This window comes from Octopus bimaculoides, chromosome 17 (assembly GCF_001194135.2).
Source record: "Octopus bimaculoides isolate UCB-OBI-ISO-001 chromosome 17, ASM119413v2, whole genome shotgun sequence".
Lineage (NCBI taxonomy): Eukaryota > Metazoa > Mollusca > Cephalopoda > Octopoda > Octopodidae > Octopus > Octopus bimaculoides.
This window is the reverse complement of record NC_068997.1, coordinates 29,398,777-29,412,281: the sequence shown is the minus strand read 5'-3', so window position 1 is coordinate 29,412,281 and position 13,505 is coordinate 29,398,777. Positions and strand designations below refer to the sequence as shown.

Here is a 13,505-nt window from a genome sequence, read left to right as displayed (position 1 = left end):
GGTTACTTAATGCACTTTATACACAATTTTATAGACTTAATACACAGCACTCATAAAATAAATATTTACTTATTTTTACATTTTCCCAAAATCAAAAAAAAAATATTCCATACATATGATACAACCTTTAGTTAAATTGCATATGTCTGCCAAGAAAATAAGCATGAATATTTCACAGAATTGCACTTATGCACATGTGTTAAGTAAGAGGTGAGATAAAAGACTTAGTCCAATTAAATAAAACAAATACACTTTTCACTATCCAATCACCACCACCATCATCTCTCCCTCTCTGTCTTTCTTTAACCTCACCAGCAGAATATCACCCCTCTGCTAAAATTATTATGTTCCCCCCTACCTCACATCATGGACATCTCTCTTTTTCTTTCTTTCTGCCTCACTCTTCACCTTATCTTCTTTTTCTCTCTCCTCTCTTTCCCTTCAACCGATCACGTGACAGTGTTACAATTACATTCCCTCTAACTCATGTCATGGACGCTTCTCTCTCTCTCCTTTTTCTCTAATCACATGAAAGCGTTACAATGACAAGCAGAATTATAAGATTTTTGTTACGTTCATTTTACTTACTTCTTCGTATCTGTAATGTTTAGACTTGGAATCTTTCTTTTCTCTTTTCCTGGACGTTTCTGCCTGTAGAATAAACTGATAATTAGTTGAGAGGCATACATTATGCTGCTTCTACATTCTACCATACAATGTTAAATTGTGTCAAACATTAGAAGAAGAAACCAGTTCCAAAATAACCAAATTTAGTTTCTTCACAAACATTAACATTTCTAATTCTTGTACTCTATGAAAATTAGTTTAATTTACATCCTTCAAACTCTCCCCCACCCCCTCTTTCTCTCTCTCATTTTATATTATTTTATTAAATAAGGATTTTTAACTAACCTCAAAACCAGTTTCTATAACGAGAGATGGTGTGTCAAAGGAGTCGGGTCTCCTGCATTACAACTGCTTGTTTTATTGATGTTGCCCACCCAAAGTGGCATGTGGTCCTACTGCAAGGCACTTTGGACAAATGTCTTCTACTAGCTCTAAGCTGACCAAAGCCTTGTGAGTGGATTTGAAACTGAAAGAAGCCCACTGTATGGGTATGTGTGCAGTTGTGTCACCCTTGTCATTGCATGATAATTGTGAGTGAGTGATACTATCCTATAAATGGCAGTAATGTGATACACACAGATACTTCGACTATTTTTTCCCTTCACTAGTCGGAGGTCTGAATTACTTGTCCTGTGAAAAGTTAGAAAACTAATGTTTCTTTTGAGAAACTTACTCAGTTTTAAGCGTTTAGATCAGATTAGAGAATTATGTAGAGTTCCTAAACTTGACATACAGCCAGTTGCCAAAAATATTCCTACCTGTGCCAGTGAGTACCAGGGGGAAATGTTTTCTAGAAAAAAAACTGAAAAATAATTACAATGTTGGTAAAGGTAATGTTTTATAAGAATATCTAATGAGACAATGGTTAATAACATCATCTAATTCACAACAGCTTAAACCCCCCACCACCACCATACACAAATGGATTTTGAGTCACTCACCTAAATTTCTAAACTTCCTACATTTCTCTGAGTTTTCTCCCAGACCCAACCAATCTATATAGACCCAAGATCTATATAAATTTGACTGTGTCTATGGAGATTCATTACACAAATTTACATAAAGAATCCTGCAAACCAAATACAAAAATGAAGAATCTATATAAATTTCAAAGTTTAGTTTTTAAAATTAAAATTGTTAGAAAGTAAATTTACTTCCTCATTTTTTTTCACAGATTCTTTCTGTTTTCTATGTTTTTTCTCCGATTCTCTCTGAAATGAAAAGTGCAGATATTTAAACAACATTTGTAGGCTGAAGAATATAGTCTGGGAGAAATTGCAAACAGCTGTTGATAAAACTTCACAAATCAACTTTCTGTTATTGTCAGGAGACTTTAATGTTAAGGTTGGTGAAGATAATGAAAACCTGGAATGTCATGGATGAAGAAAGGGGAGATTCGATGAACCAAAATGACGAAAACCTTATAGAGCTTTGATCCTAAATATTAATAGAAGGAATTTTAACACACCCACACTCACCACCATTGAATCTTCAAATCCACCCGGATGCAGAATAACAAGGGAAACTTTCTCTACATAAACCAAAACTTTTGGATATCATTATTACATTTAAGAGATTATAGAGGATGATAATCTATCTTGTGGCAGAATGAAATGCCACAGTAGAAGAAAAATTGATAACCAAACATAGAAAACAAATTTCTAGAGAAAGAAAGAAAAAAAAAAAAACAAAGTAAAATTTAGAAATTGAAAAATAAAAAAGAATATTTAAAAAACTAATGAAATTGTCAAAGAAGGGATTTTGTCCAGAAATGTAATGGAGGATCAAATTTAGAGAAGAGTAAGAAATCCGATTATTCATTATTGGATAATGAATAATCGGATGATAAAGTGTGGGTGTTGCTTCATGTTTAGAAGAAAACATAAAAGCAAAGTTGCTCCATTTAATTCAATAAGAGAAAGTAAACAGACGAGTCAAGGATGAAGAAACGGCCAAGACAGCATTTGGGAATCATGAAGCAAAAGCAGGAAAAATACCAAAACAGAATTGATGATATTGTTCCTCACACTGAAATGTGTTAGGTTTAAATTTAGATATTCTGTGAAGCAGTGGTCTTCAACCTGTTTTTTTTTTGCATCATAGACTCAGGAATCACACACACATGACAAAACAAAGTGCATGAATATATAAATTAATTATTACATATATGTAATACATATATATATTACGTAATACATATGTAATGCAAAAATACCCTACAGACAGTGATAGCCAATTAAAGAGAAATCCAATTTGTTCTTTTTGAGCAGCCAGGTACCAAATAATCCATGGTCTGATACTGGTCTGCAGCTAAGTGGTGGGGACCCTTGCTTGGAGGAACTAAAAAGGAAAGTTATTGAAATTGATGGAAGATAAATAAAATATGAAATGAGCAGCAGAGCAATATAAACATTTTGGGTAATTCAAACTCAAATCAAGTTAAATATGGAGATGAATTAGTCGAAATGAAATTAGCAAACAAAGTAATCAATTAACCAAATAGAAAATAAATTTTAGCATTTCATTTGTGGCACTCACTTCCACTTATAAACGCTAGGACCGTCCGTCATACATAAATGCTGTTTAACAATAGAATATGGAAAAGAGAAATGGACCAAATAGCAAAGAAAGGCAATTCTAGAGATGAGTAACACTTCTTTTTGCAGTGGCATCAGTATTTTGCAAGATTACATTTAACAGAGTAGTGTTTCCTACCAATCTGTTATTTATACAGAAGACATTTCTACCATTGGTCCACAACATTCTTTCACATAGCATATACCACCTATTGACATGTTCAATCTAACATGTGTCTCTCTTCTACAATACATATGGTAATGCTTTTACAACCCAATTGCTTTCTAAATGATGTTCTCTTCAAATGTCAACTGTTCATTGAATTCCATTCTTTGGGCAAAATATTACAACATTTCAACTTCTTCAAATGTTGGTAGAAATGAATAATAAATTAAATTTAATACTATCTTTATTATAACTTACCGATTCTATTATGTCATGACTTTTTGACTTTTTTTCATGCTTCTGTTTCCTTGATTCCTGCCAACAAGTAAAGAATTGGAATTAGTAAACCAAAACTATTCTATTATATTAAACAGTCAGTCATACTTCAGAAGTATCCACATAACTATGGAAACCTTAAAGAAAATAATGAACTCAATACAACTCTATACAACTGTGTCTCTAAGAAATTCTACTCACAAGCTAAATTAATCATTAAAACTGTTAAGCTAATTAATAACAAGATTTAAAAGTTTTACTTAATCTAATTTGTAAAATATTTATGATAGGCAATGATATTTCTCTGGAAGAGAGCAATTAATCAAACTAAGGGGTGTATCCTTAAAAAATTGATGACCAATTTCTACCAGGATTTCATTGAAGTCCTCAAAAATGTTATAAATCATGATTATCTGCTCCTTGCCAGTTATTAAGAATCTATTTACCTCAATAACAATCCACACCAGAAATTAAAACAATTATAACACAACAACTGTTTGAAAAGCTAAAGTGGAAACCTAATTTTAAGGATACAGTTTCGGCAACGTTATGTGTGTGGAATCTGTCTAATATCAGGAGCAACCTTCATCTTCCCAGGGTCACCATAAAATAAATACCAATGGAAGTCAAGCTGAAACTGATGAAATTTAAACTTACAAGATGAAGGGATATAACCAAATACTGCAATAGATTCTACCATTCCTTGCAGTCTTGGAGGAGACTAGGCACTACTTTAACATGTGATCTATCACAATATCCATAGGTTGCACTATGAAATTACCTGCTCCGGGTCAGAGTAAGTGTGTAAGGTTAAGGTTAAACAACATGCTGAAGTGGCACCGAAGACTGTGTATGGTTACTTAATCAACTAGAGAAAAAAAAAAAAGTCAAAATGTACTGAAGTCGAACCTTAAAAATCTTAAAAAGAATACATTAGGTATTGTAATTCTAGATGCACTAAATCTGGTAAAAATATAAAAGGAATCGTTATGGATTGGTCCAATTAATAATATACACAACAAGAATATCTCCAAATCAATTAACAAAATAATACAGAGAATAATTAATAAGAGTAATTAATAATATCAATTATGGGTTGGAATGATTACCTTTGCATAACTGCTGCTCTCTTCCTGCTGCAGTGATCGGACATCATCATCCTATTAAGTACCAATTAATCCAAATTAAGGTCTCTTTAAAGGTACATACATACATACATACATACATACATATGTACGTACGTACGTAATGAATGAGACAGTGAAATGTATGATAATGAACAGCCATGTTCTAAATGCTTTACATGAAAGCAAAGTTTAAAAACTTTTCATTTTTAAGAGTTGAAACAAATTGAGGGTGATGGTGAAGCATAACAATAAAGAAAAAATTCATCATAAATTGTTTGTTAAAAGAAGTGGTGGATGTCATAAAGTAGAAATATGTTTTTGGTTGTCTGATGAAAAAGGGGCAAATTTTAATTCACAGTTAGAACCATTTTGGCATTATTCTTTGTCTTCTGTTAATTATACAAGTCAATGACAAACCTCAGTTCTCTTGCTAAGCCTGCTATAATTAGCATCAAAATCTCTCAAATCACACCCTGTCTTAAAGAAAAAATCAGAAAGACACATTGGATGAGATAGTTCTAGAAATCCCTAAAAAGACAGGATAGTCATGGCTAGAATTCCTTTGATCATAGATTGGTTTTATCAGCAGCAACAATTAACCAAGACAAAATCATTTGTTCATTAACACAATTGTATTAATTATCATGCAAATTAATTAAATTTAGGTTTCCTAATTTTTGAGATACGTAAGGAAGCAAGTTTCCTTTGGTGTGGTTGATCTGCTGCAGTTCTCTCTATTCCTGCCTGGTCCTTGTGCATTTGAGATCTTCCTGGAATGCCCAGTGACAGATGTTCTTGGGACAGCCCTTTTATCAAAAAACACCTTAGGAATGAGAACTCAAGTTTGAAATTTCCCCAAGGTCCCCGATGAAGGCTGAAAGGTATATCAGCCAAAATATTGTGTTAACAACAAACAAGATGAGGACAAATATCCATCAAATGTAAATAATGTAAATAGCTTAGTTTAGTTGTTAACTAATACAGTGATCCCCAAATCACTGGTAGTATGTCTACTTTGACTCAACGTATATTACTATGCTAGTTTCTCTGCACTTTACAGAAACCATATATTTTAAATGGCAGTGGATCCAACTATAAAATTATATGTTCCTCCAACATTTCTCTGAATTTACAAAACTTTTAATAATTGACTTACTTTATAATTGTAACTTTTTAACTTTTTAGCCTCTCTTTTTGCTTGTCTTTCTTGTTTCAACCGCAGTTTCTCCTCTTCTTCCTGTGTGCAGAGAAAATATATTAAGAATCAGCGAAACAAAAATAACAGTTTGTCACTATATAACACAAATATGAAGATGTCCTCAACTTGTAGATACAATGCTGCTTTGATAATTATTTTGTGGTCATCAACTCCAAAGCATTATGTAACCGAGCTGTATCAATCACAAGCATTATCTATATTTAAATAAATATCCTTCTTTATCCCAACTGGCATTCAACAAAACTGAGGCAAGAGCCACATTTAAGTCTTGTTCCAACAACAGGGAACATGCTACAGCTGCAATAAAGACATTCCAGGCTACATCCAGAAAAAGACCAACTGTTTGATTGGTATAAAGTTGCTCCAGCCTTTAGCTAACAAGCACACTGTCTGTTCATCAGATATGACTGGACCTAAGCCATCTCCATTCAAGGATTCCTAGGTTGTTCATCTTTCTTCTTCTCATTGGTCATGTATCCAATTTCCAGACCTTGCACTATCTACAACATCCAGTCCTTCTTTATATGAATGCCATCCCACTGGAACTTCCTCTTTGGTTGTATCTTCCTCGCAAGTGTTGACTTCGAATAGTTCAAAAGGAGCACTAACAATTCGATCCCCTTCCCCTAAAGCCAGAAAATAACAAAAAAAGAAAGAATAGTTGGAATCCCATGGCTGCAGGGAAAACATGAGGGAGAGGGAGAGGGAGAGAGAGAGGGGAGGAACGAAAGGGGAGAAAGAGTGGAGAGAGATAGGAACAGGGAAAGAAGGAGAAAGCAAGAGAGAAAGAGAAAAGAGGAAAGAGAGAGAGAGAGAGAGAGGAAGAGAGTTTTCTTCTTCCAGGTGTAAAGGGAAGAGGAAAATCATGTTGTTTTAGGATTTAGAGACCATCTTGGATACAAAATTCTAAATAAGCATCTTCTGCTGGTCCTAAACCAGTAATAATTGCTAGTTTTATTTTCTTTTGCATGTTGTTTCTGCTTCCGGAATATTCCCATTTTCATTTTGAAAAAAAGCAGAAACTGTAAAGAGCTTTCAGAAAAGAATAAAATAAAATGAACAAATAGAATTTTTAAAAATGGTTAAATCCTACTTCTCTCAGTAATTCTCGTTTTTTGGCAGCAAAATCTTTTTCTTTTTCACGTTGAATCATAGTTTCCATCCGGTCTTTTTTCTCAGTCTAAAAGTGAAAGTTTTACAAAAGTTAATTAACAAATAATTAATAACGTACACAATATTTTAATACAGATGCAGGCATTGCTGTGTGGTTAAGAAGCTACCTTTGCAATCGTGTAGTTTTGGGTTCAATCCCACTATGCAGCATCTTGAGAATACTCCACCATGGGCTGACTAATGCCTTGTGAGTGAATTTGATAGATGGAAACTGAAAGAAGCCCTTTGTATATACACGTGTGTGTGTGTGTGCGTACGTCCATATTTGGGTTTATCTCCCACCACTATATGACAACCAGTGTTAGTTTGTTTATGTCTCAGTAACTTAGTGGTTCAGCAAAAAGAGACTGCTGGAATAAGTACCAGGCTTAAGAAATAAGAACTGGAGTTGAGTTGTTTGACTAAACTCTTCAAGGTGGTGCCCCAGCATGGCCACAAGCCAATGACTGAAACAAGATAAAAGATACAATGACAAAGAAACTAATAATCTTTTCTACTCTAGGCACAAGGCCTGAAATTTTGGCGGGAGGGTGTCAGTTGATTAGATCAACCCCATACCAGCACAGTCTCCTCTCTTACACAATACATCTGATTCATGATGTCCAATCTTTCTTTCAGTTCATTTGTGCTTTATTGTCCAATGAACACTCACATAACATGTCCAGTGGAGTGTGCTCCCTTCATTTTTTCTTTTTAGCCTTTGCATACCACATCACCACTGCCTTCAATGCCTGTTTCATACCATGCAACATTGCACTTTGTACACAAAGTATCATATTATCTGCCCAACTTAAAAAGTTTGTATATAAAATAATATAAAGCGTAAATTTTAATATAAACACTTCAGAAAAGATGATTTTGTATTACAGAACCAGAGTCAGTCCCAAGAAGGTTGATGTGAAAAAGTGGAAAGGATGTGACTCTCAATCTATCCAGGAGATTTGCTATACTGATCTCTGTCTTCCAGAACAAAGGAAGGCCCTGAATCTGGATTACTTATTCCACTAGCTCAATAGACATACTCAATTTCAGTCAACTCCACAACTACAGCCAGCACTTGGAAAAAAATATCCAAACCAATATGCTGAACACATATCATGAAATGAAAGTACACACACATGAATGAATGCACACAAACATGTTCATTATCTAAATGGCCTAATTCATACTGGTATGAAGTAAGTGATAGTATCTGTGGCAGATGTATCACACTTAAGAGCAAATGTAGACATAAGTTTAGAGAACAGCTGTATTTGTAGATAAGAACAAGGTTTTCTCTCAATTTCTATACAAAGAGTAGATTGTAAAATGTCAGCAATGCAGTGGTAGTTTTCCAAAATTTTGAAAGAAATGTTAAAAGATCCATTTACCTTGTCATTGTGTCTTTTACTTCTGGAAGCTGACCCTTCTCTGTTGCTTCTTTTCACATCATCCTGACAATAAAAATATGTCAAACCATTTAGACATGGAAGTAACACGAACAATCCTGCATCTGAAGAAGAAAAAAAAGTTCTAAGAGATGCAACTTCAATGTTTTTATGTGGTGGAAGTAGCTGGATGTACGTTCATATCTTATCAGACTTGTTTCAGTCATTGGACTGTGGCCATGCTGGGGCACCATCTTGAAGGGTTTAGTTGAACAAATTGATATCAGTAGTTATTTTTTAAAGTTAGATACTTATTGTGTCGATCACTTTTGCTGAACTGGTAAGTTATGGGAACATAACCAAACCAACACTGGTTGTCAAGTTCAATAGCTAAAACAAATAAAAAAAAGAAAAAAATAGGGTAAAATGATAGTAACACCATATTTTGGGCTGCCTCGTGGTGAAGAGAAGTTACAGAAAGCAGATTTCAAAGGACAACAGATGAGGTTTTACTTGCAGTTTGAATCCTGTCCCCTGTGCTGAGGTGTGCCAAAGATCCAATCCCCTTGGGTCACTTGACTATAGACATTCATTACAGAATGCTCTGTAATACACTTTTGTAACCAATGATGGCACTTAAAGAAAAAAACCTGATGAGTGTTTTGATATGCTCATGCGTTTGGTCTTCTCTCTTGCACCTTACACCTGATTCCTAGGATTCCGAGCTTTTCTCTCAGTTCATTTGTACTGTTATTCTTGCAAAATGGCATTACACACCCAACAGAGCGGTTTGCATCATTTCCTTTGAGTCTGCTCACGCTCCATGTGTAATGTTCATATTTTGCAACCATGAAATATAATGATTCATCACAAACATCATATAATCTGTCTGACAAAACAAAGTTACATGCACCCTGACCCAAGTCTACTTGCTGCAAACTAGTATAACTAAATGGAGGAGGAAAAAAAACCCCACATCATACAAACATTTGTATAACCAACATCCAAGCTATTGGCTTTGATAAAAATTCTTTTCAATGTCTATTTTATTTAAAACTGTTGTATTGTGAAACTATGCCCCTCTCAGTAAAAAGTGGTGGGAGACAGCCATTATAATTAGACCAGTAGCCGATTGTCAAAAGGGGGTCAAGAGTCAAAGAGTTGAGAGTCGACAGTTCTAGTTGGTGTCTTGTGGAACTATCAGCGATAGTAAGACAGAAGATAGTATATTACTATGCTGGTACGAAGATATCAATTATAAAGCAAAGCTGATTCAAGGAAGACATACATTTGGGAAGAATATTGATGAACATACCTTAAGAGCATGTTTCAGTTCTTCAGAGCTCCATGTGTCATTCATTAAACGAGACTGAAAAATAAATGTTGACAACATTTACTTTGGTAGTTAATGTAGAGATGAAATATGTTTTGTTACTTAGGTCTGCTTATTGTTTTGTATAGTATAGAATGTTCTTCAAATTATGGTTTTTACCTGTTTCTCCCTCTATATACATGTGTATTTGTCACATGATCAACCAGGCTGTTAGATGCTGTTATACATTGGTCACAATGAGCTTTACATCGTTTTAGCTTTCAAATGATGACACCCACTACTACTACTATTATGACCAAGTACATCACCCTATGTTGTTAATTGATGAAATGACCAGTGCATCAAAAACCTAGTTGGTGTATACAGAAGAATTGTCTTTGAAGTGAGGTGGTTGTTAGGGTCAGTTTTTACTCAAGTCAGCTTTGAACCTAGAGACGTTCCAGTCAAGATCAACTCAGTATTTTATATATCAAGAAGTACATCACCCTATGTCTCCTCTTTTAGAAGATACGATTTGAAGGAGATTTAACTGCTGTTTCTAGCAGATTGAGCAGCTTCATGGAGGCTCCCATATACAATTTCATGCTGTAAACATTGCTGAAATGAATAGAGATCCAACACTACTCATCCAGTATTGTTATCATTACAGATTAAACATTGTTTAAAATAACATTATTAAAACAGCAGTCAGTATAAGAAACTAGAAATATACTTAACCAATGTTGTTGGATTAGCAATATTAGCTACAAGAAAGGTTGACAGCTTGTTAATTGTTGAAATGACCAGTGTATCAAAAACCTAGTTGGTGTATACAGAAGAATTGTCTTTGCAGTGAGGTGGTTGTTAGGGTCAGTTTTTACTCAAGTCAGCTTTGACTCTAGAGACGTTCCAGTCAGAATCAACTCAGTATTTTATATATCCAAGACTACATTGTCCAAAGAGTGATTTGAGGGAGATTTAGCAGTTTTTTCAAGCAGATTATTGGCATAGATATAATGAGGTAATGCAAATAGATGACATAAAATAGGATAGTGTTCTATAAATAGATGATGGAAGTTGTTTACAATAAAAATAGATGAAGGAAAACTTGAAGTATTTAAATCTACTTGAGAGTCTGGGTCGCCTTAAGGAATGGGAGCACTGGGTAGTTGCTCGAGGGTCCCAATTATGATCTGTGTATGCTGTGGTTTGCTGTTAATAAATATATGCTACAGGACCAAGTGCATTGATTTGTTTGAGGACCTATGAGGCTGCTAAAGCAGCCCTGTACGGAGTTGTGGCTTTCACTGAGATATTTGCAAAGATATTTGATTGGATTCGACAAGTTCCACGGAGCTGAGTTAGCCTTTCGACAAACTATATGAAAGCAAACGACCCCAAGGGATTATAGGATATATCAAATTCAATAATGTGTTTGTCTCTTATTCTATTAAATAGTGAAGTCAATACTGACAAAACAGGATCTTCAGAATAAGTTAGAACGAGATATTTCTCTTTTATGGCACACAATTTTGTTTATCTTGATGAAATTCACCAACTGCCTTTGGAGGATGGGACAGACTTTGGATTCTACAACACCCCCTTTCCCCGCGGGCAACATAGAGCCTTACATCTATAAAATCGATAATTTAGAGCAGTGTCAATGAATTTCCAGTCATAACCTGCATTAGTACTATAGAAAATATATACTTGGTAGTGTATTATGGTTGCTGAACAAAATACGGTGTCCCTCCCAGCAATTAAGCTACAGAAAGCGTATGTAGAGATACAAAAATTCATATTTCATTATCGTTTCATAAAATATGATTTGATATATACTAAACATTTATAGATAACTTTTGCCATCAAATTATGGCAAAAGTTTGATATGTAACAACAATGAAAACTTTGTCAAAAATAAAATATATGAAAGAAAAACAGTGAAGTAAAATATTTCCATGAAAGTTTACATTTATTGATGTTCTTCGTAAACAATTTGAATTGCCATAGAATTAAGTAAATGAAACTAAATTCATAATACTGAATTTTGAATTAATATACGTATATATACAAATATATATTCGCATTGCATCATGTTTGGTGGATACTGAGTATTGCTAAGAGTTTAGATATATGTGAAATAATTTCTTTATTAATGCCTATCAGAAATTCAGAGTAAGTGCGTTCGGTTTAGAAAAGCATTCGTAAAAGACATTATAAAGAACTTCTATACTTGGTGAAGTGAACTGACCATGCGTACTAAATTGTTTTTTGTTCTTCTCCCTTAACAACGAAACGCGAATTAATTGTCCAAAGTGTATTGAAATATAAGCAAATACACATGATATTGAATAAGAATGATTTTGTTAAATAATTCAATAAAAGTACCTTTCGAGAAGTCATTGTATCCCGTTGAATTAATCGTAGTTACAGAAAAGACATTTCTAGTTGCTAGTGTAAACTATTCTGCCATCTTGCATGTAAACAAAGCAACAGTTTATAACAACAATAATACTGTGATAAATGCAGATAATAACTGGTAGCCAAGTCGGACAAGTTATTTCTAAACAAATACATTTTTAGGATCATCGTTCTAATAAACTGGACATAATAAAATAAATTAGATTAGATCAAGTTTCGAGAATAAGATTTTTAAAAAATAATTATAGTAACTAGTTTGAGAGTTAACTCCCTTGTTTACCTAACGACTGCTTCAGTTAATTGCATCAGTGGCGAAACAGATTTGACAATATATTTCAAGTTCCTTTAATCAAATTTCTGTATTGAAATGGAGCTGGGAACCCTGCATTTCTAAAATCTATAAAGTGCTAGTTCTACACTGGAATTGATTTATTCATCAACCTCTTATAAAATTAGTCATGAGACTAGGATAAATTACTCATCGTTTTATCATTAGCGTTTAAAATGATTTCGTGTGTGCGCGCACAAAGTTCATAGGAAAACGTATTTCCTTTCTTCTGAATTATTTTCTCTACGTAATTTGATATTAGAGGTCCTGAAAAAAGAAAATTGCATCATCTTTTTTTTTTTGAAAAATGGGCGCAGGCACGGATTTATGGTTAAAGAAGCTCGCCTTGCAACCATGTGGTTTCGAGTTCAGACCCATTGCGCGGCATCTCGGGCATAGTCCTAGACCGACCAATGCTTTGTGAGTAAATTTAGATGGAAACTGTGGGGAAGCCCCTTGTATATGTGTACTTGTATTCATTCCACCACCACCAGGCAACCAGTATTGATTTGTTTACGTCCTGGAAGCTTAACAGTTCGGAAAAAAGACCAATAGAATAAGTACCAGACTTGAAAAAGTAAGTACTAGGGTCGATTTGTTCGACTAAACCCTTTAAGGCGGTGCCCCAGCATGGCCGCAGTCCAATGACTGAAACAAGTAAAAGAAAACAAGTCGCAACTGTTCGAAGCGGTATGATGTTTATTATGGTGGGCGAATGTGCGACGGATCGAATCACAGCACCAGTGTTACACTGACCAAATCAGTTCTACTGACAGAAATCTAGTCCATGTGATTCGGCATCTATTTCTAGCATATAGGAGTCCACTTTTGCTGGTCATTCCTCTTATTTTTGGATGTAATATAATTTTAATCTTCGGATTTATTTAATATGCTAGACCACTGGTTCTAATTG

At 34.3% G+C, this 13,505-nt stretch overlaps 1 protein-coding gene across 5 annotated transcripts in view; it reads right to left on the bottom strand.

Moving 5' to 3' along the window:
* Positions 1–13,505, bottom strand: part of LOC106878388 (cytoplasmic dynein 2 intermediate chain 1) — a 63,778-nt gene that overhangs the window by 37,589 nt on the left and 12,684 nt on the right. Inside the window, exons 1-9 of one of the 5 annotated variants that reach the window (XM_052973987.1) lie at positions 12,232–12,530; positions 9,847–9,900; positions 8,535–8,597; positions 7,085–7,171; positions 5,929–6,009; positions 4,755–4,805; positions 3,628–3,684; positions 1,782–1,838; positions 589–651 (exon numbers count right to left, since the gene is read on the bottom strand). In XM_052973987.1, coding sequence (XP_052829947.1) covers positions 589–651; positions 1,782–1,838; positions 3,628–3,684; positions 4,755–4,805; positions 5,929–6,009; positions 7,085–7,171; positions 8,535–8,597; positions 9,847–9,900; positions 12,232–12,246 — 528 coding nt within the window. In that variant the 5' untranslated portion in view covers positions 12,247–12,530. Of the gene's footprint in view, positions 1–588; positions 652–1,781; positions 1,839–3,627; positions 3,685–4,754; positions 4,806–5,928; positions 6,010–7,084; positions 7,172–8,534; positions 8,598–9,846; positions 9,901–10,581; positions 10,840–12,231; positions 12,534–13,505 lie in introns of those variants that run through there. The other 4 variants (XM_014927581.2, XM_052973990.1, XM_052973988.1 and 1 more) reach the window with 4 other exon arrangements.